Raw genomic sequence first — 23103 nt, 5'->3', positions numbered from 1 at the left:
TGACACCCTACAATTACAGGGTTTTTTTAAAAAAGCAGTCTAGCCTAGAAGCCACTGGAAAGATCAGACTAGGGTTAGAGTTAAAGCATTGTCCCACAGTTAACTCACAATTTGACCTATCTGGCATTTTCCTAGAAAACCTCATTCAAAGGGCTATCTTTCTGTGACCTGACTTGAAGATCACTCACTGAGAACAACCTTTTCCCACAGGTGTGTTTGTTAAAAAAAAAAACTAAAAAATAGAGTTGCCATGTGATCCACCAATCCCACTCCTGGGCATATGTCCGGAGAAAACTCTAATTTGAAAAGATACATGCACCCCTATATTCATAGTGGCACCACTTACAATAGCCAAGACATGGAAACAACCTAAATGTCCATGGACAGAAGAATGGATAAAGATGTGGTATATATACACAAAGGAATACTACTCGGCCATAAAAAAGAATGAAATAATGCCATTTGCAACAACATGGATGGACCTAGAGATTATCATACTAAGTGAAGTCAGAAAGAGAAAGACAGCAATATCATGATACCACTTATATGTAGAATCTAAAATATGACACAAATAAACTTATTTACAAAATAGAAACAGACTCACAGGCATGGAGAACAAATTTGTGGTTACCAAAGAGGAAAGGGGGTGGGAGAGGGATAAATTTGGAATTTGAGATTGGTAGATACACACTACTACATATAAAATAAATAAACAACAAGGACCTATTGTATAGCACAGGGAACTAACTATATTCATATCTTGTAATAACCTATGATGGAAAAGAATATGAAAAAGAATATGTGTATATATGTATAAGTGAATCACTCTGTTGTACACCAGAAACTAACACAACATTGTAAATCAACTATATTTCAGTACCAAAAGAGAGAGCGAGAAAGAGAAAAAAAGGAAAAAAAAAATGGTGATGCAGTGGTTAAGACTCCACGCTACCAATGAAGGGTGCCAGGTTCGATCCCTGGTCAGGGAACTAGATCCCACGTGCATGTCATAACTAAGAGTTCACATGCCACAACTAAGGAGCCAGCAAGCTGCAACTAAGGAGTCCACGCACCGCAACTAAGGAGCCCACCTGCCTCAACTAAGGAGTCCACGTGCCACAACTAAGGAGTCCACGTGCCGCAACTAAGTAGCCCACATGCCTCAGCCAAAGAGTCAGAGAGCCGCAACTAAGGAGCCCGTGAGCCGCAACTAAGACCCAGTGCACCCAAATAAAATAAATATTAAAAAAAAAAAAAGAAATGGTGAGAGCAGACATCTGTGACTTCTTTCTGATCAAAGGGAGAAAGCTTTCAGTCTTTCACCATTAAGTATGTTGTTAACCTATAATTTTTAATAGGTGTTTTTAATCAGATTGAGAAAGTTCCTTCCTATTCCTAGTTTGTTGAGAGTGTGGTTTTTTTTGTTTGTTTTGTTTTTTTAATCATGAAAGGGTGTTGTTTTTGTCAAATGCTTTTTCTGTATCTATTCTGATGATGGTGTGGCTTTTGTCCTTTAGTCTATTAATATTGTATAATATATTTATTTTTGTATTGTTTAACCAAACTTTCATTCCTTAATAGAAATCCTACTTTACCATGGTGTATACTTCTTTTTATATTTTGCTGAATTAAGTTTGCCAGTATTGCTTTAAGAATGTCTGTGTTTCAAGGGATATCAGTCTGTAATTTTCTTTTGTTGTGGTGTCTTTGTTTAATTTTGGTATCAATGAAATATTTTGGGCCTTATAAAATTAGAAAGTGTTCCTCCTTCCTGTTCTATTTCTTGGAAGAATTTTTGAAGGATTTGTGTTAATTCTTCTTTAAATGTTTAGTAGAATTCATCAGTGAAGTCATCTGGTCCTGGGCAATTTTTTTTTTTTTTTGGAAGTTTCTGACTGCTAAGAAACAGACTCATAGACATAGAAAACAAACTTACGGTTACCAAAGGGGAAAGGGAGTGGAAGAGGGAGAGGGATAAATTAGGACTTTGGGATTAGCAGATACAAACTATATACTATATATAAAATAGATAAACAACATGGTCCTACTGTATAGCACAGGAAACTATATTTAATATCCTGTAATAAACCATATGGAAAAGAATGTGAAAAAGAATATGTATGTATATGTATAACTGAATCACTTTGCTGTACACCCGAAACTAACACAACATTGTAAATCAACTATACTTCAATAAAAAAATTAAAAAATAAAAAAATTTAAATTTAAATTTTAAAAAAGAGAGGGTTAAACCTGGGAAAAATGTATATATATTTTCAAAACATGTCTGATAAAAGATCTGCACCCAGCATACACAAAGAACTCTCAAAACACAACAATAACAAGTTGGGCAATAGATTCTGACAGACACTTCACCAAGGAACATATATACGTTGCAAATAAACACATGAAAAGGTGCTCACATCATTAGTTATTATAGAATGCAAATTAAAATCATGAGATACCTTTGTATACCTATTTGAATGGCTAAAATTAGAAAGAATGACTATATCAAGGGTTAGCAAAGATATGGAATAACTGAAACTGTATATACTGTTTGGTGGGAATATAAAATGGTATGTACAATTTATACATAAGTTTGGCAGTTTCTTTAAAAGTTAAACAGATACCTATCATATGACCCAGTCATTCCACTCCTAGCTATTTACCCAAGAGAAAAGACAGCATATGTCCACACAAAAACTTGAATACTTCATGTGTTATAGCCAGAAACTGGAAACAATGTGTATGTCCATCAAAAGATGAATGAATAAACAAAGTGTGGTATATCCATACAATGGAATACTGTCTTAGCAAAAGGAATCAATTATTGACACACACACAAAGTAATTAAACCAAGTAAGAGAAGTCAAACATAAAATAGTACATACTACATGATTCCATTTATATAAAATTATAGAATGTACAGACTAACCTACAGTGACAGAAAGCACATAAGTGGTTTCTTATAGATGAGTGGGCTAGAAAGGGTGAGAAAGAGGCATTACAAAGGTATATGAGAACACTTTAGGGATAATGGATATGTTCAGTATCTTGATTGTGGTGGTGGTTTAATGGGTATGTATCAATACATATGTCAAATTTATCCAATTGTACACTTTAAATATGTGCAATTATACCTCACAAAAATCTCTTTCAAAAAACAAGTAATATTACCTTTCCTTTCAGCTCTAAAACAAAAACAGTGTATTCTCTTTCCTTTCTACCCTTGATGGTATTACTTCTAAAACACAGAACTAAAAAATCTTTCCCATATTCTCTGCGTTTTCAAAAATGAACCCTTAGAATTTCAATCCTAGGCACAGATTTTAAGGCTGCAAAGATAAAAATATATTAACAAGACTATATTCCCCAACTACCTATTTCCACAATCCAATACAGACAGGAGTCCTGCCCCTGCTATCTCCCTTTACAGGGGGATATATCTGACTCCAATCAACTTTCCTTTGCATCCTTTGAAATGGCCCAAAGACATCCTTTGAAAAAAATATTGCCACTGTCACACCTTTCAATCTTCCACACTGCTTTTTTTTGCTTTCCTATCTTCCAGTTTTCCTTGGTAACTAAAAATGATGTCTATACTTCTATTTAGTTTCATTTCATTTTCTCACATCTAACAAATTTTAATTTTTTTAAAGATATGTTTAAGAGTAAGAAAAGTATTTCTACACACTTACCTCAAGTACTGGTCCAGCTCCAAGAATAATTTGTTCCACTCCACTGGCAAATCCTTTCTGACTGAGGGCAGTAAGGTGATGAATAAGAAAGTTTGTGCTTTGAGTCTTCCCAGAACCACTCTCTCCTGAAATCACGATGCACTGATTCCTTTTGCGCTGAAGCATGGCATGATAAGCTACATCAGCCACAGCATAAATGTGAGGCTCAAGTTTTCCCAATTGGTGGTTATCATACATTTTGACGTATTTGGGGTTATAAATAGGAAGAAACTTGAATGGGTTAATAGCTATTAGAATACTGCCAACGTAGGTGTAAATTTTTTCATGCTTAAAGCGATTTCGTAGGTTTTCTAAGAGAGTTTTCTCATTCAAATCAGGTAAGCTACATAAATCATCAAAGTCTTTTTGTTGAGGCTGTGGAAGAAAACCCCGTTCCATCATCCTGCGACGTTCTTCTGTTACCCGTAGCCATGACTGAAGACTACCATAATGGATTGATCCATCAAGGTTTTTTTCTCTCAGAAGAAAACGGTAGTCCTCTCCACTCAAGCGATTTTCCAGAGCCATTCGGGGCCACAACATCATTCGCTGAACTGGACAGTCTGTTGGATTGAGTATCCATTCTTCTCCACCAAATTCTTTTACCTCTGCTAGAACATAACATTTTGTTTTGTCAAGATGAAGTCTGTTTATAAGAGAGTCAATCACCTCAGCAGCCGTGGAGTTTTTTCTGGCAGGAATTGGACAGTAGATTGTCCCTTCTGAAATTGTCCCAGGATATATACGTAATGTATGTTCATTATCCTCAAAGCGTCGTCTTCCTCCATCATTTATATTCATATTGGATCCTGTCCCATCAGCATGGATAGTATGTGTTCAAGACTGCACAAATCATTTTCGTGGCAAAAGAACTGCTGCAACATAAAAGATGTGAAACATTAAGAAGTCACATTACACAGTCACTGTTTTCTGAAGCTCAAAAAAAGAGGCTTAACAATCAAGTTGATTACATCTTTTAGGACAAAAAATCTTAACTCTTCTCTTAGTATAAGGACGGTTCTTGAAGACAGTCTCGTTGAGATCACATAATATTTCATATTATTGTCCAAATCTGCACACTTCCTAAAACAGCCAAAATTTTTTCAGTCTTTTATTATATTAATAATTCAAAACCCAAAGAATAAAAATAAAAATTAATTTGTCCTCTACTATCTTGAATGTTTCTAAGGTACCTGGGAATAGAATCAAGTTCTTTCTTTATATATGAAAAGAGCCTCATTGAAGACTGGCTTAAGATGGACAGAACAGTCACACAAATCTAATCACCCCACACCCAAAAGCTCTTAAAGTTAAAGCAAAACCGAGAAAGAGTGCATCAATAGAGCAAAAATTTGTGAAATTAAAAACAGCAAGAAGATGAGCTCAGATAAACAGAAATTAAACTAGATGAAGTTATAACCAAGAAAACAATGAGAGAAACCTGCTATAGAAGAGACATATTTTCAAGGACTTCTGGACTCTGTCTCCCTTAAGGTGAAGATGTAAAGGGAGCAACAAAATTGATCCTGCCCCTGGCTTGCTGAACAAAGCTGACAAAATGATACAACTAGGCACCATTACAAATTTTATTCAACCTTCCCTTTTCCTTCAATGCTGCCTTTTTATCTAACTTTATTTCATTTCTTACAAGTATTCTGCATACCCTCCAATTTTCTCAAACCCCACATATATCACACCTCTAAAAGAATGATTTCAACTTTTATGCCTAACTGAGAAAACAGTGATTTCTTTTAAATGACTTCTCCAACTCAAAATGTATTCCTATTTTCATCTCATCTCTGTTCTTCCATTTCTGTCTACAGAGAAAATGTTCCAGATCCTTCCCATTTCTTAGCATCTCCAACAGTATCTTGCCCCATCAAAAAACAGCTCCCATATGCTATCCATCTTTCCCTTTTCACTTATTGCATCCTTTAACATATAGATGCTGTTATTTTTTTAAAAAAGAAAAATACCTTCAGTTGCTTCTCTCGTACTACTACACTACTTTTGTCAAAGTCCTCTCTAATGAAGGTACTCTGTTTACCTTCTTCCTAGATGCTCTTTCAAAAGCAGAGAATACTACAGAACATATAAAAAGCAGCCATAAATCTACTACCCAAATTCACCGTTTGAAAACTGCTGTAATCGCTCCAGATTATTTTATAAACAAACAAAATATTAGAGAGATAATTAAAGCTCCCTCCTTTGCTCTGCAGAGGTAACCATTATCCTGAGGTTGGTATTATTCCCATACATGCTTTTATATTTTTACTACATATGTGGGTCCCCATAAATTATAGGTAGTATTGTTTCCAATTTTTAAGCTTTAAAAAAAATGCTATACCAAATAGTCTGCATCTCACTATAACTTAACATTGTCTTTTCTATTTATAAATGCTGATACATGTAACATTCATTAATTGCCAAGCAATATGACATGGTATGTTGGCTCATTAATTGTAACAAATGTACCACTCTAGTGGGAGATGCTGATAATGGGTGAGGCTACGCATATGTGGGGGCAGGCAGGGGATGTACGGGAAATCTCTGTACTTTCCACTCAATTTTGCTGTGAACCTAAAACTGTCCTAAAAAATAAAGTCTATTTTTCAAAAACTCCCATTGTATGCTTATACTACAATTTATCAATCTACTATTAATTAAACCACAATTTATCAATCTACTACACTAAATCCTTCCACTGAACGCTTAAAATGTTTCCAGTACTACACTATTAAAGCAATGCTGCAATTCTCATACATGTCTCTTCATGTACCTTTGCTAGAATTTCTCTGGACTGTAGACCTAAGAGTGAAATTGCTGGACCTTAAGCACCTTCAACTTTACTAGATAGTAACAAAATGCTCTCCAAAGCAGTTGTACCAACTATTTCACAGCCGGTGTAGGAAGAGCTCATGTTTCTCTGCCTCCTTACCAAAAGTCAGTATTGTCAGACTTGAGTTTGTGCCAATGTAAGAAATGTAAAAAGGTATTTCATTACTTCAATTTGTATTTCCTTCATGACTAGTAAGGAGGGGCAACACTTATCCTATCATTTGCCATTGGGGCTATGATTGTTTATTCATTTTCCCCTTTTGACTTGTCTTTTCCTTATTAATTTGAATGATTTTTCATATATCCTGGATATTAATCAATTTCAGCTGAATAAGTGACAAATATCTCCTACCATTCTGTAGCTTATCTTTCTATTTTGTTCATATTGCCTTTTGTTGTAGAGAAGTTTTATTTTTAATAAATTTATCAATACTTTATAGGTTATTATTTCTTTTTTAAGAAGCAACATTAACAACAATTGCAGTTAACTCTTATCATGTGCTTATTTGTACTAGTCATTTTTCTAAGCATTGCACATGGATCATTTAATCCTCACAATTCCTCCCTCAGGATTGTTTTTATCATCATCATCCTCATTTTACAAATGAGAAAACAGAGAAATTTTACAGAACTTGACCAAATGTAATAAAGATGAGATTTAAAGCAGACAGTCTGGCTCTAAAACCTACATACTATTATCTCCTGGTATCGTTTTTTAAAATCCTCCTTTATCCTAAGGATATGAAGTTATTATCTTATATTTTCTTCTAAAAGGCCTAAATTTTGTTTTTCTTATGTAGGTCTTTTAACACATACAGAACTTATTTTCATGTATGCTGTGAGATAGGGCTTGTAATTATTTTCAAGTCAATTCAGATTAGCAACTGAACCAGCATCACAATGAAGAATCTAATCTTTCCCCACTGACTTATAATGCCACCTCTGTCATGTGGCAAATTCCAGATAAGTATCAATCTGTTCAGGGCTCTGTACTGTTTCCCACTAGTCTATTTATCCATCAATAAGCCTGTCTTACCTATTACTGCTCTATTATAAGTTTTGATATCTGGAGGGCATATCACCTCAATTTGTTCCTCTTTAATGTTACTTTGGTTATGTTCTATAAAAATTTTAAGATCAGCATATCAACTACAATGAAAAAACCTTTTGGCGTTTTGATGGACATTGCAATGACTTTACAGATTAATACTGGAAAAAACTGACATCCTACTGACTTCCCATTCATGAACACCATGTGTTCTTTTTAATCACACTGTTTTCACTTCTAAGGTTTCTGTCATTTTCATATAGTTTTAAGAGATACTACTCACCTCCTTGAAAATCCTAAATAATATATAATCTGATATTTTTCAGACTCATATTTTAATGTCATCAGCGTGAACTGCTCTTCTGATTGTTGATTTTATTTCATGTTTCTCAGCATTAGATGACTTAATTTGTTTGAGAACTTAGCTTTAGAGGTGAACTTTTTGATGGAAGACTTTTGTTTTTCATACCAGCATTTACTAAGAACCCACTATTTACTACTTTTTTTAAACAAAGCCACAATACCATTAATCACACCTTTAAAGATTAATATTTTTTAATACGACTGGTCAGTGTGTGATTTCCCCAGTTATCTCATAAATATTTTTCTTACAGTTGGCCTATTCAAATCAGGAGATCTGCCCTGCAGTAACAGTAAGGATATGCTTTAAGCTAGGAGGTTTCTAGCTGTAAAGCTATGTTTGTGTTCTCCTGAGTCCATAGGTATAAGGCCTCATATAAACTGTGGCTTCTGGCAATAGAAAGCAGCAAAGCTACTCCTTACAGTCATGCAGGCTGTGCTGGGTACTATTTCAGGAGATGCACTGCATAACTGCAGTCTGATCTAAAAGGTGAATAATATGGCAGCCCCAGGGGACTTCCCTGGCGGTCCAGTGGTTAAGAATCCGTGCTCTCAATGCAGGGGACACAGGTTCGATACCTGGTCGGGGAACTAAGATCTTGCATGCCGCACGGCACGGCCAAAAAAAAAAGGCACCCCCAGAGCTAAACTCAGAAATACCTTCTTCAATAGAGGAGCCCTACCTACCCTGGCCCTTGGTTACCAACAATGAGCCCAATTCCAATGACACTTCCACATTATCTCAGAGGCCAAAACCTCAGATGCTTTCCCTGCAAGCTCCCAGACATAAGCCACAGTCACTGCTTTGTGTTCTATTCTCTTTCCAAAATAGAAATGTTTACCTTTTTGAGCCCCATTTATGTCAATTCAGTTTTCTCTTTTTGTTAGTTTATCAGTCTTTGCTTTGTGTTTACAAAGAAGGGGTTGCCTCAAAATATCACTCGCAGGGAATTCCCTGGCAGTCCAGTGGTTAGGACTCCGAGCTCCCACTGCAGGGGGCCCCAGTTCGATCCCTGGTTGGGGAACTAAGATCCCGCAAGCTGCTCAGCGTGGCCAAAAAAAAAAAAGAATTAAAAAAAAAATCACTCTTAAATACATCTTGACAGCAATCCGTGAGTGTTTATCAGAATCATCTAGGGAACATTTTAAAAATATACATTTCTAGGCCCAATAATGGTTCTGAGGTTGGGACAACTAGGCAATTCTTTTGTTGCTGGTCCAGAGAATAGCATTTGGGAATCAGTGGTCTATATATCCACTTTCCACTCCCTCACCACTCTTTCCACACAGCAAGCTACTGCCAACGTTCTTTAAAAACGTCACCAATTACCATAAGGTTGCCAAATCCAAAGGTCTCTTCTCAAGCCTCATCTTAACACACCACACTGTAGCATCTGACTAATGTGGCCACCTTCTCATTCTTAAAACAGCCCTCACATGACAATTCTTTTTCTTGTAATCTTCCTGATAGATTGATTCTTTTTCTGAATCACTCTTACAGTTCCTCTTCCACTACCTCACTTTAAAGATAAAAATATTCTCCCAGTTTCTGGTCTCAACCCAGTGCTCATCTATCTGGATGATAACATCTAGTCTTCTATAATTTATACTGTTTCCTATTACCTATGGATGCTTTTGCACTACAGTGGCAGAACTGAGCAGTTATGACAGAGACCATATAGTCCACAAAGCCAAAAATGTCTACTATGTGGCCCTTAAAAGAAAACATTTGCCAACCCCTATTCTAGGATAACCACTAAAAAAATAGGGAAAAAGTAAAACTTCACAACTAGTAGAATGAAAATACGGCATGATAAAAAATAATCAATATAAAAGAGGGCAAGGGGGCATTTAGAACAGATGGAACAAATGGAAAGCATACTAAATACATAAGTACCTGTATTAAGCGTGAATGCTCCAGTTAAAAGACAAAGATGGTCAGAGCAGATTTTTAAAATCCACCTCTGTGCTGTTTTCAATAGACACACATGTATAATACGAGGATACAGAACCTGAAAGTTAAAAAAAAAAGAAGCTATACCATGTAAATTCTAGCCAAAAGAAATTTGGTATAATCAAAATAACTTCAAGCAAAATGTTAAAAGAAAGTTGAGTTAAATATCTCTAAGGCCCTTTTTAGCCCTTACATACTGTAATACTAGGTTTACACCTGAGACAAAGGTCTTAGGATATCACTGGTGACCCTGAAAAGTAGAAAATAGAAAAGGAGTATAAGAAGTTAAACAGGAAGTGACAGATTGGCAAGTAGACTAGCAGGTGTTGCTCATATCTGCTATAAAAGAAAGGAGAAGAAGTATGAGTGAAATGTTTATTAGTTAGGGGGCTTGGCAGCACACCTTTATGGTTATAAATAGAATCAAGCAGAGAAAAAGGAACTGAAAACTTAAAAAAATGAAGGTCTGATGAGCCAAGGTTCTTTGGTAAGCAAGACAAAGTAAGATTTAGGTCAAAGGTAGACAGGTAACTCTCACAGAAAGAAAAAACACTTTTTCTGAAAGAATTAAAAAAAAAAAAAAAGATGGGTTGAGGAACAGCTTTTCAGGTAAGATGTGACAAGAGTGCTTATTAGAGACTTCCCTGGCGGTCCAGTGGTTAAAACTTCACCTTCCAAAGCAGGGGGTGGGGGTTTGATCCCTGATTGGGGAGCTAAGATCCCACATGCCTCACAGCCAAAATACCAAAATGTAAAACAGAAGCAATACTGTTAACAAATTCAATATAAAGACTTAAAAAAAAGTGCATGTTAGCTGATCTTTATCACTAGATAGGCTATAGGAGCCCAATTTTTTTTAATATTTATTTTTTTATTTTATTTATTTGGTTGTGCTGGGTCTTGGTTGCAGCAGGCGTACTCCTTAGTTGCAGCAGGTGTGCTCCTTAGTTGCAGCTTGCAGGCTCCTTAGTTGAGGCATGCATGTGGGATCTAGTCCCTGACCAGGGATCGAACCCAGGCCCCCTGCATTGGGAGCGTGGAGTCTTAACCACTGCGCCACCAGAGAAGTCCCAACCCAATTTTAACCTATAGTACATCAATACCAACTAAAAGCCAAATTTGGTGCTGAAAGAAAAAACATCTTGTAGTATTTCAACTAAAGAAAGGGTGATGGAAAAAATGAGTCACGTATGACACACTATAGCATAGGTATATGGACATCTATCGGTTTAGTCTGCCCCATAAGTAATCTATATCTTCTTCTGGTGAAAGTACTGTGTTTTCCTTTGAAGAACTACTCCTCCTCCCTTGTCATATGACACAGTTTGAATGGACTGACCTCACCCCCCACTTAGTTGTGACCCAGGCCCAGCCAATCAGTTTATTCCATTCCCCCTAGTGACAGTGGCTGCTTACTGAGATTCCCTACTGGAAATTTGCTGTTAACTATTAGGAAAGAAGCATTTTTTTTTCGCTACTAGGGCTGCTAATCTAGAAAAATGTAAATCTAGAGCTATCGGCAGTCATCTTCTCTGAATGCATAGAAGAAGCCTCTCTGCAGTAAAAGTAATGAACTAACTCAACACACAGCAAAACCGTATCAACACTGAGCCACTGAATCCAGCTGTGCCTCAGATAAACTCAACCACTGAACCTCTTGTTAAGTGTGCCAATCAATTCCTTTTTATTCCCTGAGCCACTCTGAGTTGGGTTTTTCTGTTCTCTGTCAACAAAAGAACCCACTACAACAGGTTTAGTATAATATCCTTTGATAATATAGGCATCCCTTGTTACACAAATTCCTCGTATCCAAAATCTCACAATCTAAACTCAGGAACCAAATATATTTGAATACGCTTTTGGATACTTCCTTCACTATCATGCTATTTGCTATCCACTTGCATAACCAAATAAATTCAAATAAGGCAGTACCCCCGCCCCCGGGCATCCAAATCCACTATCAAAACTGAAGAATTAAACAGATTTAGATAGTGAAGGATACTTGCAATGCCAACCATGCAGAAATATGGCAAGGGATGTACAATATAACGTCAAATGAAAAAACATAAACTATAAAATTGTATATAAAAGTATACATATATAAAAAATGAACCACAATATTAGGCTTTGGGGAAATCGTCAAATTTTCCTTTTATAGTGTTCACCAAAATTAAGTTTGACATGCATTACTTCATTTGAGTTGAACAGCAATTCTCTGAGACAGGAAACAAACTATTACCTTTCAAAATAGAAAATTAAGGCTTAAAGAGCAAAAAAAAAAAAATCTATAAAATTGATGATAAATATTTCAAATCAGCAGAGAAAAATGGATTACTCAATAATGATGTGGGGATAAATGACTAATTTTAAAAATAAAACTATGCATATTAGGAATTACTGGCACTTATATAGCATCAGATATTGCTATATTTTTCATAAAGAAAATTATTTAATATTCTTTTTATGCCCTATCCCAAAGTAGTTATTTCAAAAGTATATGCTAACAGAGAAAAACAATGTGGTGAGACAGTTGCTGTGGTCAGTAGGGTGTGGTTCAGAATAGGCTAGCTTATGACGACATTCACTGGACTGAGTTAGAAGAGACTAATTATAGAGGAAACCTATGGTGAAGGAAACAGAGTTCGGAATACAGTGTCCTTTAAATCAGAAGTTCAGTAAAAAAAGATAAAAAGAAATAACTAAAGATTTTTAATTCAGTGTTCTGTCTTTGTGCTAATAAACCTTAATTTTCAAAAAATATGCATTGTCGGGCTTCCCTGGTGGCGCAGTGGTTGAGAATCTGCCTGCTAATGCAGGGGACACGGGTTCAAGCCCTGGTCTGGGAAGATCCCACATTCCGCAGAGCAACTAGGCCCGTGAGCCACAACTACTGAGCCTGCGCGTCTGGAGCCTGTGCTCCGCAACAAGAGAGGCCACGATAGTGAGAGGCCTGCACACCGCAATGAAGAGTGGCCCCCGCTTGCCGCAACTAGAGAAAGCCCTCGCACAGAAACGAAGACCCAACATAGCCAAAAATTAATTAATTAATTAATTAAAAAGATATATATATATATGCATTGTTGCTTTTACTTTTTTATCAAGTTCTCAAAGTTATTTTTCAAGAAGAAAAAAGAAGTGTCCTTTCTCTTTATACTTGCTTTATCATAGGGATCTACTTATGAATGTTAGCAAGCAGGATCGTATATTATCACTCAGTGACAAGAGAATTGGAAGGACAGAATCAGGCAAACGTATATCTGAAAAATAAAAATCCAGCTTTGTTACAGCTTCACTCAAAGCAAAAGCCTCACCAGTACATTTTGAAAGAAGAACATTCTACTATCAAGGTAGGGTCCATTTGAGAAAACATTACTGACTTGTGTACTGCTATAAATTTCATGGTGAGAGAGCTATTAAACATTTTGAACTTATTTTAGAAAAATGACTCTGGGAAAGTGGTACTCAAGAGCTAATATTCATGTTTCTTCATTTTTTAGTACTTACAACTGAAATGTTCTACAAATAAATATATTTATTACCGTACTAATGTATAATCACATACAGACACACCTTGGCGATATTGCAGTTTTCAGTTCCAGACCACCACAATAAAGTGAATATCACAATAAAGCAAGTCACAAAGATTTTTTTGGTTTCCCGTTGCTATAAAAGTTATGTTTACGCTATACTATAGTCTATTAAGTGTGCAATAGCATTATGTCTAAAAAATGTACAGACCTCAATTAAAAACTACTTTATTGCTAAAAAAAAAGTGCTAACCATCACTGAAGCTTTCAGTGAGTTGTAATTTTTTTGCTGGTGGAGGGTCTTCCCTCAATGCTGATGGCTGCTGATCGATCACAGTGGTAGTTTCTGAAGGTTGGGGTGACTATGGCAACTTCTTAAAATAAGACAACAATAAGATTGCTGCATCGATTGACTTCCTTTCATGAACGATTTCTCTGAAGCATGCAATGCTGTTTGATAGCATTTTACCCACAGAACTTCTTTCAAAATTGGAGTCAATCCTCTCAAATCCTGCCTCTGCTCTATCAACTAAGTTTATGTAATATTCTGAATCCTCTGTTGTCATTTCAATAATCTTCACAGCATCTTCACCAGGAGTAGATTCCACCTCAAGAAACCACTTTCTTTTTGCTCATCCATAAGAAACAACTCCTCAGCCAATTAAGCTTTACCATGAAATTGCAGCAATTCAGTCACATCTTCAGATTCCACTTCTAATTCTCTTGCTATTTCTACCACATCTGCAATTACTTCCTCTGTTGAAGTGCTGAACCCCTCAGTCATCCATGAGGGTTGGAATCTGATTCTTCCAAACTTCTGTGCTGACATCTTCTCATGAATCACAAATGGTCTCAATAGCATCTAGAATGCTGAATCATTTCCAGAAGGTTTTTAAATGACTTTTCCCAGAACCATCAGAGGAAATCACTGTCTATGACAGCTAGAGCCTTATGAAATGTTGTTCTTAAATAATAAGACTTGAAAGTCACAATTACACCTTGATCTGCAGAATGGACGTTGTGTAGGGGGCACGAAAACAACATTAATCTCATACATCCCTATCAGAGCTCTTAGATGACCAGGTGCATTGTCAGTGAGCAGTAATATTTTGAAAAGAATCTTTTTTTCTGAGCAGGTCTCAACAGTGGGCTTAAAATATCCAGTAAACCATGTTATAAACAGATGTGACAGCATCCAGCCTTTGTTGTTCCATTTTAGAGAACAGGCAGAGTAGATTTAGCATAATTCTCAAAGGCCCCAGGATTTCTGGAATGGTAAATAAGCACTGGGCTTCAACTTCAAGTCACCAGCTGCATTAACCCTTAACGAGAGTCAGCCTGTCCGTTGAAAACAGGCATTGACTTCTCCTCTCTAGCTATGAAAGTTCTAGATGGCATCTTCTTCCAATAGAAGGCTATTTCATCTACATTGAAAATCTGTTGTTTAGCATAGCGACCTTCATTAATTACCTTAGCTAGATTTTCTGGATAACTTGGTGCAAATTCTATATGAGCACTTGCTGCTTTGCCTTGCACTTTTATGTTATGGAGACAGCTTCTTTTCTTAAACCTCATGAACCAACCTCTGCTAGCTTCAAACTTTTCTTCTGCTGCTTCCTCACCTCTCTTAGCCTTCATAGAATTGAAGAGAGTTAGGGCCTTGCTCTAGATTGGCCTTTGGCTTAAAGGAACTGTAATTGGTTTGATCTTCTATCCATACCACTATAACTTTCTCCATATCAGCAATAAGGCTATTTTGCTTTCTTATTCGTGATGTTTACTGGAGTAGCACTTTTAATTTCCTTCAAGAACTTTTCCTTTGTAATCGCAACTTGGCTAACTGGCACAAGAGGCTTAGCTTTCAGCCTATCTCAGCTTTTCGACATGCCTTCCTCGCTTAGCTTAGTCATTTCTAGCTCTTGATTTAAAGTGAGAGACATGCAACCCTGCCTTTCACTTGAACACTTAGAAGCTACTGTAGGGTTATTTAATTGGCGTAATTTCAATATTTTTATATCTCAGGGAATCGCGATGCCTGAGGAGAGGAAAAGAGACGGGGGGAATCCGTCCAGTCGGTGAAGCAGCCAGAACACATACAACATATGCCGATTAGTTCATAGTCTTGTGTGGGCGTGGTTGTGGCACCCCAAAACAATTACAATAGTGACACCAAAGGTCACTGATCACAGAGCACCATAACAAATACAGTAATAATGAAAGTTTGAAATATTGAGAGAATTACCAAAATGTGACTCAGAGACACAAAGTGAGCACACGCTGTTGGAAAAACGGTGCCAATAAACTTGCTTGAATGCAGTGGCCACTTCAATTTGTAAAACATTCAGTATCTGTGAAGCACAATAAAGCAAAGTGCCATAAAATTAGGTATGTATGTATATAAACATACATGTAACTTATTTAGATATGCAAATATTTGTATTTTTAAACTATGCAAACTATGTGTTTTGTAATGATTTTTTCTTCCAAAGGTCCCCAAATACTCTTTTTACAAACCCATTTCTTCCTCTTCCTGGGCACTCAGCTAGACTTTATTTCCCAACCTTCCTTGCAGTTAGTTACATGTGACCATGTGATCAAGTCCCATGCCAATGATATGTGGGCAGGGGTAATGTACATCCCCTCCAAGCTGAGCCAATAAAAGCCCCTAAAAAAAAGGTCTGCCTTTCCTTGTCTGGAAAGGATCCAGGAAAAAGCTCTAAGATCCTAAGGGACACAGAGCCAATAGATGGAAGGACCCCGGGTTCCCCATGACCACATGGAAAAGAGTACCCACCATCACCCCAACCCCATTCACCTATATTGGATTGTGAAGTAAATAATAAATAAAATTTTATTGCATAGAGCCACAGATATTTGGAGGTTGTTTAGTTACAGTAGTTAGCCTACCCTAACTAATGCCTTACCTTTAAATTTTTCCAACCCCTTCCCTATAAGGAATTCTGTAAGGAAATCCCTCTTAGATTCAATCCATCAATAATTACTATTGGTCTGCCTTTCAAATATATCCTGAATCTAACCAGTTTTTACCATTTCTATCTCTATCACCTAGTTCAAGCCCATTATCATTCTCTCATCTGAGTTACTTAAAGTGTGACATCCTTGCTTCTATGATTGCTCCACTACAGTCTGTTTTATACACAACAGAACAGGCAGTAGTCACCCTTTTTAAAGGTAAATCAGATCTTGCCACTCTCCTATTCAAAACCTTGAATGACTCTCCATAACACAATTAAATAAAATTGAAACTTCTATCTTTCCCTCACTCCACTTCAATCTAGCCTCACTGGTCTTTTTCCTGTGTTTAAGCTTATACCTGCTTCAGGACCTCTACGCTTCCTTCTTGTTCTCTCTGCCTGGACCTTCTTTCATATCACTGAGGTCTCTGCTCAAATGCCAGCTCCTCAGAGAGGCTTTTCTTTACTACCTTATCTAAAATAACCCTCTTTCCCCACTCTATTGTCCTTGCCCTGATTTATTTTTAATCAGAGGACTTGATGCACTACCTAGAATTATATTATTTATTTGTATTTTTGTTTACTGTCTGATTTCCCCATTAAAGGGAAAAGACTTGCCTTTTTCATCATAGGTATCCACAACTCAAAAATATATTTGTTAAAGGAATAAACGAATTCAAATCCACATTAATCCACGTATTTTACCAATCATCTTTAATGCTTAAGGTAGTTATTTTATTAAACTTCACTGTAGCTTTTTCCTACTGACTCTCTCATCGTTTTCATGTATATACACCACTTTGACTTCTTTGAGAGCTATTTTCAACAACAATTTGACAGGTGTGGCTTTAAAAATGAGCAAGTAATCAAAGTCCTTTCCTAAGGAGGTAATCAATGTTGCTGATACAGTAAGCATGGCCAGCAACAATATATATAGAAGAGTGGCTCTTATGAAAATATCCAAATGGCCAATAAAGAACTCAACATCTGTGGTAGATTAGATTATTGTTCAAAATATCAATATTTTTTGAAAAAAATATGTTCAAAAATATTCACTACCTACCTTCACTGTCCTCTGGAGAAGTATACCTCCCCATCCCCTGAATTTAGGCTAAGACACATGACAATTTAGAGTGGGACGTCAACAGACATGATATAAACGAAGTCTTGAAATACGTGTGGTAAGCTAGATGAGCCTTCCTGCCCTTTGTACCACCACGAGAACATGCCTCAACTAGCCTACTAGTCCCAGTAAGAAGATGGGATACACAGAGCAAAGCTATCCCAGCTGACCCACAAAATCATGACCAACAAATAAATACTTATTGTTGTACATCACTGGCAATTTTCAGGTTGTTTATTAAGCAGTAATAGTTGACTAATACAGTATCATTAGTCATCAGAGAAATGCAAATCAAAATCACAATGGAATACTCCAAACGTCATCAAAATGGATTATGTCCACTAAAAGATCTGTACTAGAATGTTCACTGCCACTTCATTCATAAAATAGCCCCCCAAATGAAAACAATCAAAATGTTCATCAACAATAAAATAAATGGAATACAATACAGCATTAAAAAAGAACAAATTGCTGATATAACGTGAACTCACAGACATAACGTTGAGTGAAAAAAAAGCCAGATACTAAAAGATACATACTAAATTATGCCATTTATATGAAGTTCACAAACAGACAAAATAAATCTATGGTTATAAACTTCAAAAGCATGATTCTCTTTAGGGGAGAAGGAGTTTTGGAGGCAGGGCACGAAAACAAGCCTTATGGAGTTTTATAAACATTCTATTATCTTGATTTAGATGGTACATAAGCAGGAATATACATATAATTTTTAAACTGTGATCACTGAATATTTGTGCACTTGCTATATGCTACATCTCAATAAAAAAAGAGGAAAGGGACTTCCCTGGTGGTGCAGTGATTAAGAATCCGCCTGCCAACGCAGGGGACATGGGTTTGAGCCCTGGTCCGTGAAGATCCCAGATGCCGTGGAGCAACTAAGCCCACGCACCACAACTACTGAGCCTGCACTCTAGAGCCGGCAAGCCACAACTACTAAGCCCACGTGCCACAACTACTGAAGCCTGCATGCCTAGAGCCCATGCTCCTCAACAAGAGAAACCACCACAATGACAATCCCACGCACCGCAACGAAGAGTAGCCCCCGCTTACTGGAACTAGAGAAAGCCCGTGCGCGGCAACGAAGACCCAACACAGCCAAAAATAAATAAAATTAAAAAAAAAAAGAGGAAAAACTTTAGCATAACTAATGAGATTGGTTATTTGAAGTTAAAATGGTATTCCATGTAATAAATATCAGTCTGATATTGCAGTTATTACTGATGAGTTAATAATGTCTCAAAATTACACTTACCATAATCTCTAAATACCTTGAGGAAGTGGAAAATTAGCATCTAAATATTATTCCAAAGATTTTTTTTATTGAAGTATAGTTGATTTAAAATATTATATTAGTTTCAGGCATATAACATAGTGATTCAACATTTTCATAGTTAAAATTATTATATAATAATAGCTATATGTCCCTGTGCTGTACAATATATCCTTGTCGCTTATTTTATTTATTTTGCCCCACCACACAGCATGCAGGATCTTAGCTCCCCCTGGCCAGGGATCAAACCCGTGCCCCTGCATTGGAAGTGCAGGTTCTTAACCACTGGACCGCCAGGGAAGTCCCAATGTTTATTTATTTTATACACAGTAGTTTGTATCTCTTAATCCCATACCTCTATCTTCCTCCCATCCACCATGGTAACCGCTAGAAGTTCTCTATATCTGTGAGTCTGTTCCTGTTTTGTTATATACATCCGTTTGTTTTATTTTTTAGATCCCACATATAAGTGATAACATAAAGTACTGTCTTTCTCTGTCTGACTTATTTCACTAAACATAATACCCTCTAGGTCCATCCACACTGTTGCTAACGCCAGCATTTCATTCTCTTTCATGACTGAGTAATATTCCATCGTATATATAAACCACATCTTCTTTAGCCATTCATCTGTTGACAGACACTTAGGACACTTCCACAACTTGGCTATTGTAAATAATACTGCTATGAACATTGGGATGCATGTATCTTTTCAAATTAGTGTTTTCATTTTCTTTGTATATATACCCAGAAGTGAAACTGCTGGATCATAAGGCAGGTTTTTTTTTAGTTTTTTGAGGATCCTCCATACTGCTTTCCAAAGTGGCTGCACCAATTTACAATCCCACCACAGTGCACTAGGGTTCCCTTTACTCCACATCCTTGCCAACATTTACAGACTTTATTATTATTATTATTATTTTGGCTGCGTTGGGTCTTCATTGCTGTGTGCAGGCTTTCTCTAGTTGCGGTGAGTGGGGACTACTCTTCCTTGGGGTGCGCGGGCTTCTCATTGCGGTTGTTTCTCTTGTTGTGGTGCACAGGCTCTAGGCATGCGGGCTTCAGTAGTTGTGGCACACAGGCTCAGTAGTTGTGGCTCGCGGACTCCGGGCCACAGGCTCAGTAGTTGTGGCGCACGGGCTTAGTTGCGCCATGGCATGTGGGATCTTCCCAGACCAGGGCTCAAACCTGTGTCCTCTGCATTGGCAGGTGGATTCTTAACCACTGCGCCACCAGGGAAGTCCTATAGACTTTTTTTTTTTTTTTTTGGAATTCCTTTATTTTTATTATTTATTTATTTATTTATTTATTTTTGGCTGTGTTGGGTCTTCATTTCTGTGCAAGGGCTTTCTCTAGTTGCGGCAAGCGGGGGCCACTCTTCATCGCGGTGCGCGGGCCTCTCACTATCGCGGCCTCTCTTGTTGCGGAGCACAAGCTCCAGATGCGCAGGCTCAGTAGTTGTGGCTCACGGGCCCAGTTGCTCCTTGGCATGTGGGATCTTCCCAGACCAGGGCTCGAACCCGTGTCCCCTGCATTTGCAGGCAGACTCTCAACCACTGCGCCACCAGGGAAGCCCTAGACTTTTTGATGATAGTTATTTTCACAGGTAGGAGGTGGCACCTCATTGTCTTTTTTTTAATTTTTTAATTAATTTTTATTGGAGTATATTTGCTTTACAATGTTGTATTAGTTTCTGCTGTACAGCAAAGTGAATCAGTTATACATATCTCATTGTGGTTTTGATTTGCATTTCTCTAATGATTAGCAATGTTGAGCATTTTTTCATTTGCCTCTTGGACATCTGTATATCTTCTTTGGAAAAATGTCTATTCAGGTCTTCTGCCCATTTTTTAATCGAGTTGTTTGTTTTTTTGGTATTGAGTTATATGAACTGTTTATATACTTTGGTTATTAACCCCTCATCAGTCATATCATCTGCAAACATTTTGTCCCATTCAGTAGGTTGTCTTTTCATTTTATCAATGATTTCCTTTGCTATGCAAAAGCTTTTAAGTTTAATTAGGTCCCATTTGTTTGTTTTTGCTTTTGTTTCTTTTGCCTTAGGTGACAAATCCAAAACAATATTGCTATGATTCATGTCAAAGAGTGTTCTGCTTATGTTCTCTTTTAGGAGTTTTATGGTTTCAGGTCTTACATTCAGGTCTTCAACCCATTTTGAGTTCATTTTTGTATATGGTGTAAGGAAATGTTCTAATTTCATTCTTTTACATGTAGCTGCCCTGCTTTCCCAGCACCACTTATCGAAGAGTCTGTCTTTTCTCCATTGTATATATTCTTGGCTCCTTTGTCGTAGATTAATTGACCATAGTGTGTGGGTTTATTTCTGGGCTCTCTATTCTGTTCCACTGATCTATGAGTCTGTTTCTGTGCCAGTACCATGTTGTTTTGATTACTGTAGCTTTGTAATATAGTCTGAAGTCTGGGCGCGTGATAACTCCAGATTTATTCTTTTTTCTCAAGATTGTTTCAGCAATTGGGCATCTCTTGTGGTTCCCAAAGATTTATTTTTTAAATGTTACATTACACTTGATGTTGAAAAACACAGGTTTGAACTGTGCAGATCCACTTACATGCAGACTTTTTTTCAATAGTAAATGCTACAGTACTATATGACCCAAAGTTGGTTGAATCCACAGAAGTGGAACCACAGATATGGAGGAATCACAGATATGGAGGGTGAACTATACCCTAGGACACGAATTTTCAACTGCACAGAGGGTCAGCACCCCTATGCCCCATGTTATTCAAGGGTTAACTGTATTTTAAGAGTTTCAAAATAATGGACCTTTTGCCATTCTACAGGGACACCACGTGAAGACTAGACTATAACCAAAACATGAATCTTAAACAACTTAAAATCTCTCCCTCTATAAGATAAATTTCCATTCTTTGTAAAATTACATTTTTTTCTTAATACACCAACATAATATGGATGGAGTACTTACTTATGAAGCTCCTGTGCTTTATATATTTAATTAATAAAATTTCAAAACTTCTAAATGTTTATTCATTCCAATAAAAATCTTTTAAGGCTATAAAAAACGTATATTGTTTTACTCAGCAAATTTTCTACTCTATAGAAACTCCCTCAAAGTTACTCATAGTTACAAAACAATGCATAGTTTGACAGAATAACTAAGAATCCTACAATTTTTTAGAATCCTTAATGAAAACACAAAAATCCTATTTGTATATAGAAAAGAAAACTATAAGTGACTTTTTCTAGGTCATTTATGTTGAAGTTTCCTTTTACTAGGTCAATGATATTTGCCTACAAGATTATCAAATCATCTTTCCATGGTCCTCATGGAAAGAAACCTGTATTTCAAACAGCGTTCTCCCTAGGCTCCCATTCTCTAAATAAACGTATTAAGTGAACATGCATTTAGTGACTCCTATGAGCTCAGGAATGTGTTATACATCTCAACAGTTCTTCACTTCTCTGAAGTGAAATTCCGTAACATTTCCTTTATTTCATTCACAGTTTTAAGAAAAATATCTCCTCTTTATTGAGAATATATAGTTAGACACTGTGCTGTGTGTTTTATATGTATTACCTCATTTAATAAGAAATGTATGCTATTATCCTCGTTTACAGATGAAGAAACCAATTCCAGAGAGGTTATGTGATGTTCCCAAGATAATATAACCAGTACATGGATGATCTGGAGTTAGAAGCCAGGCCCCAATTTCTCAAACAATTTGCTTAGAAACTTAGCACAAATAAGAAACATGATAATAATTAATAATAATAGCAATAAACACTCACATAGCATTTACTATGTGCTTAAATCACTTAATCCTCATAACAATCCTAATTAAATGTATACTATTATTATCCCTGTTTTACAAATCAAGAAATTGAAGCACATGGAGGTTGCCACTTGTCTAAGGTTATAGGTTAGTAAATGGCAGAGCCAAGATTTAGACCTCAGTGGTCTAGCCATAGAATTTGGGTTCTTAACTACTATGCTACTTTGCCTGTCATAAACTGCCTTATATTATAGTTGATAAGGGACATATCATATTTCCTCTATGAAATCATAAGCTTTTAGAGAACAGAGATCAAGTTTCAGCATTAGGTTTTCTCTGGCATAGGGACTGGGGTCCTAAGGAAGGCTTCTTTGCAATAGTGCTGTTTGAGCTTAGCCTTGCCAAATGAACTCCAAATGGTATATCTAATTGCTCAGTTCATATTTGGTACTCTCCCCTACTACTCTATAGGCTTG

At 36.7% G+C, this 23103-nt stretch overlaps 1 protein-coding gene across 11 annotated transcripts in view; it reads right to left on the bottom strand.

The window, feature by feature from the left end:
* The window catches only part of MYO9A (myosin IXA), a 281728-nt gene that overhangs the window by 226218 nt on the left and 32407 nt on the right, over positions 1 to 23103 (bottom strand). For 8 of the 11 annotated variants that reach the window (XM_036842811.1, XM_036842815.1, XM_036842817.1 and 5 more), the window contains exon 2: positions 3699 to 4612. In XM_036842811.1, the coding sequence (XP_036698706.1) occupies positions 3699 to 4538 (840 nt within the window). In that variant the 5' untranslated portion in view covers positions 4539 to 4612. Of the gene's footprint in view, positions 1 to 3698; positions 4613 to 9880; positions 9996 to 23103 lie in introns of all 11 variants that reach the window. The other 3 variants (XM_036842812.1, XM_036842813.1, XM_036842814.1) reach the window with 3 other exon arrangements.

The sequence above is a fragment of the Balaenoptera musculus genome, chromosome 2 (assembly GCF_009873245.2).
Source record: "Balaenoptera musculus isolate JJ_BM4_2016_0621 chromosome 2, mBalMus1.pri.v3, whole genome shotgun sequence".
Taxonomy (NCBI): Eukaryota; Metazoa; Chordata; class Mammalia; order Artiodactyla; family Balaenopteridae; genus Balaenoptera; species Balaenoptera musculus.
Note: the sequence above shows the minus strand (reverse complement) of the source record. Positions and strands in the feature narration are given on the sequence as shown.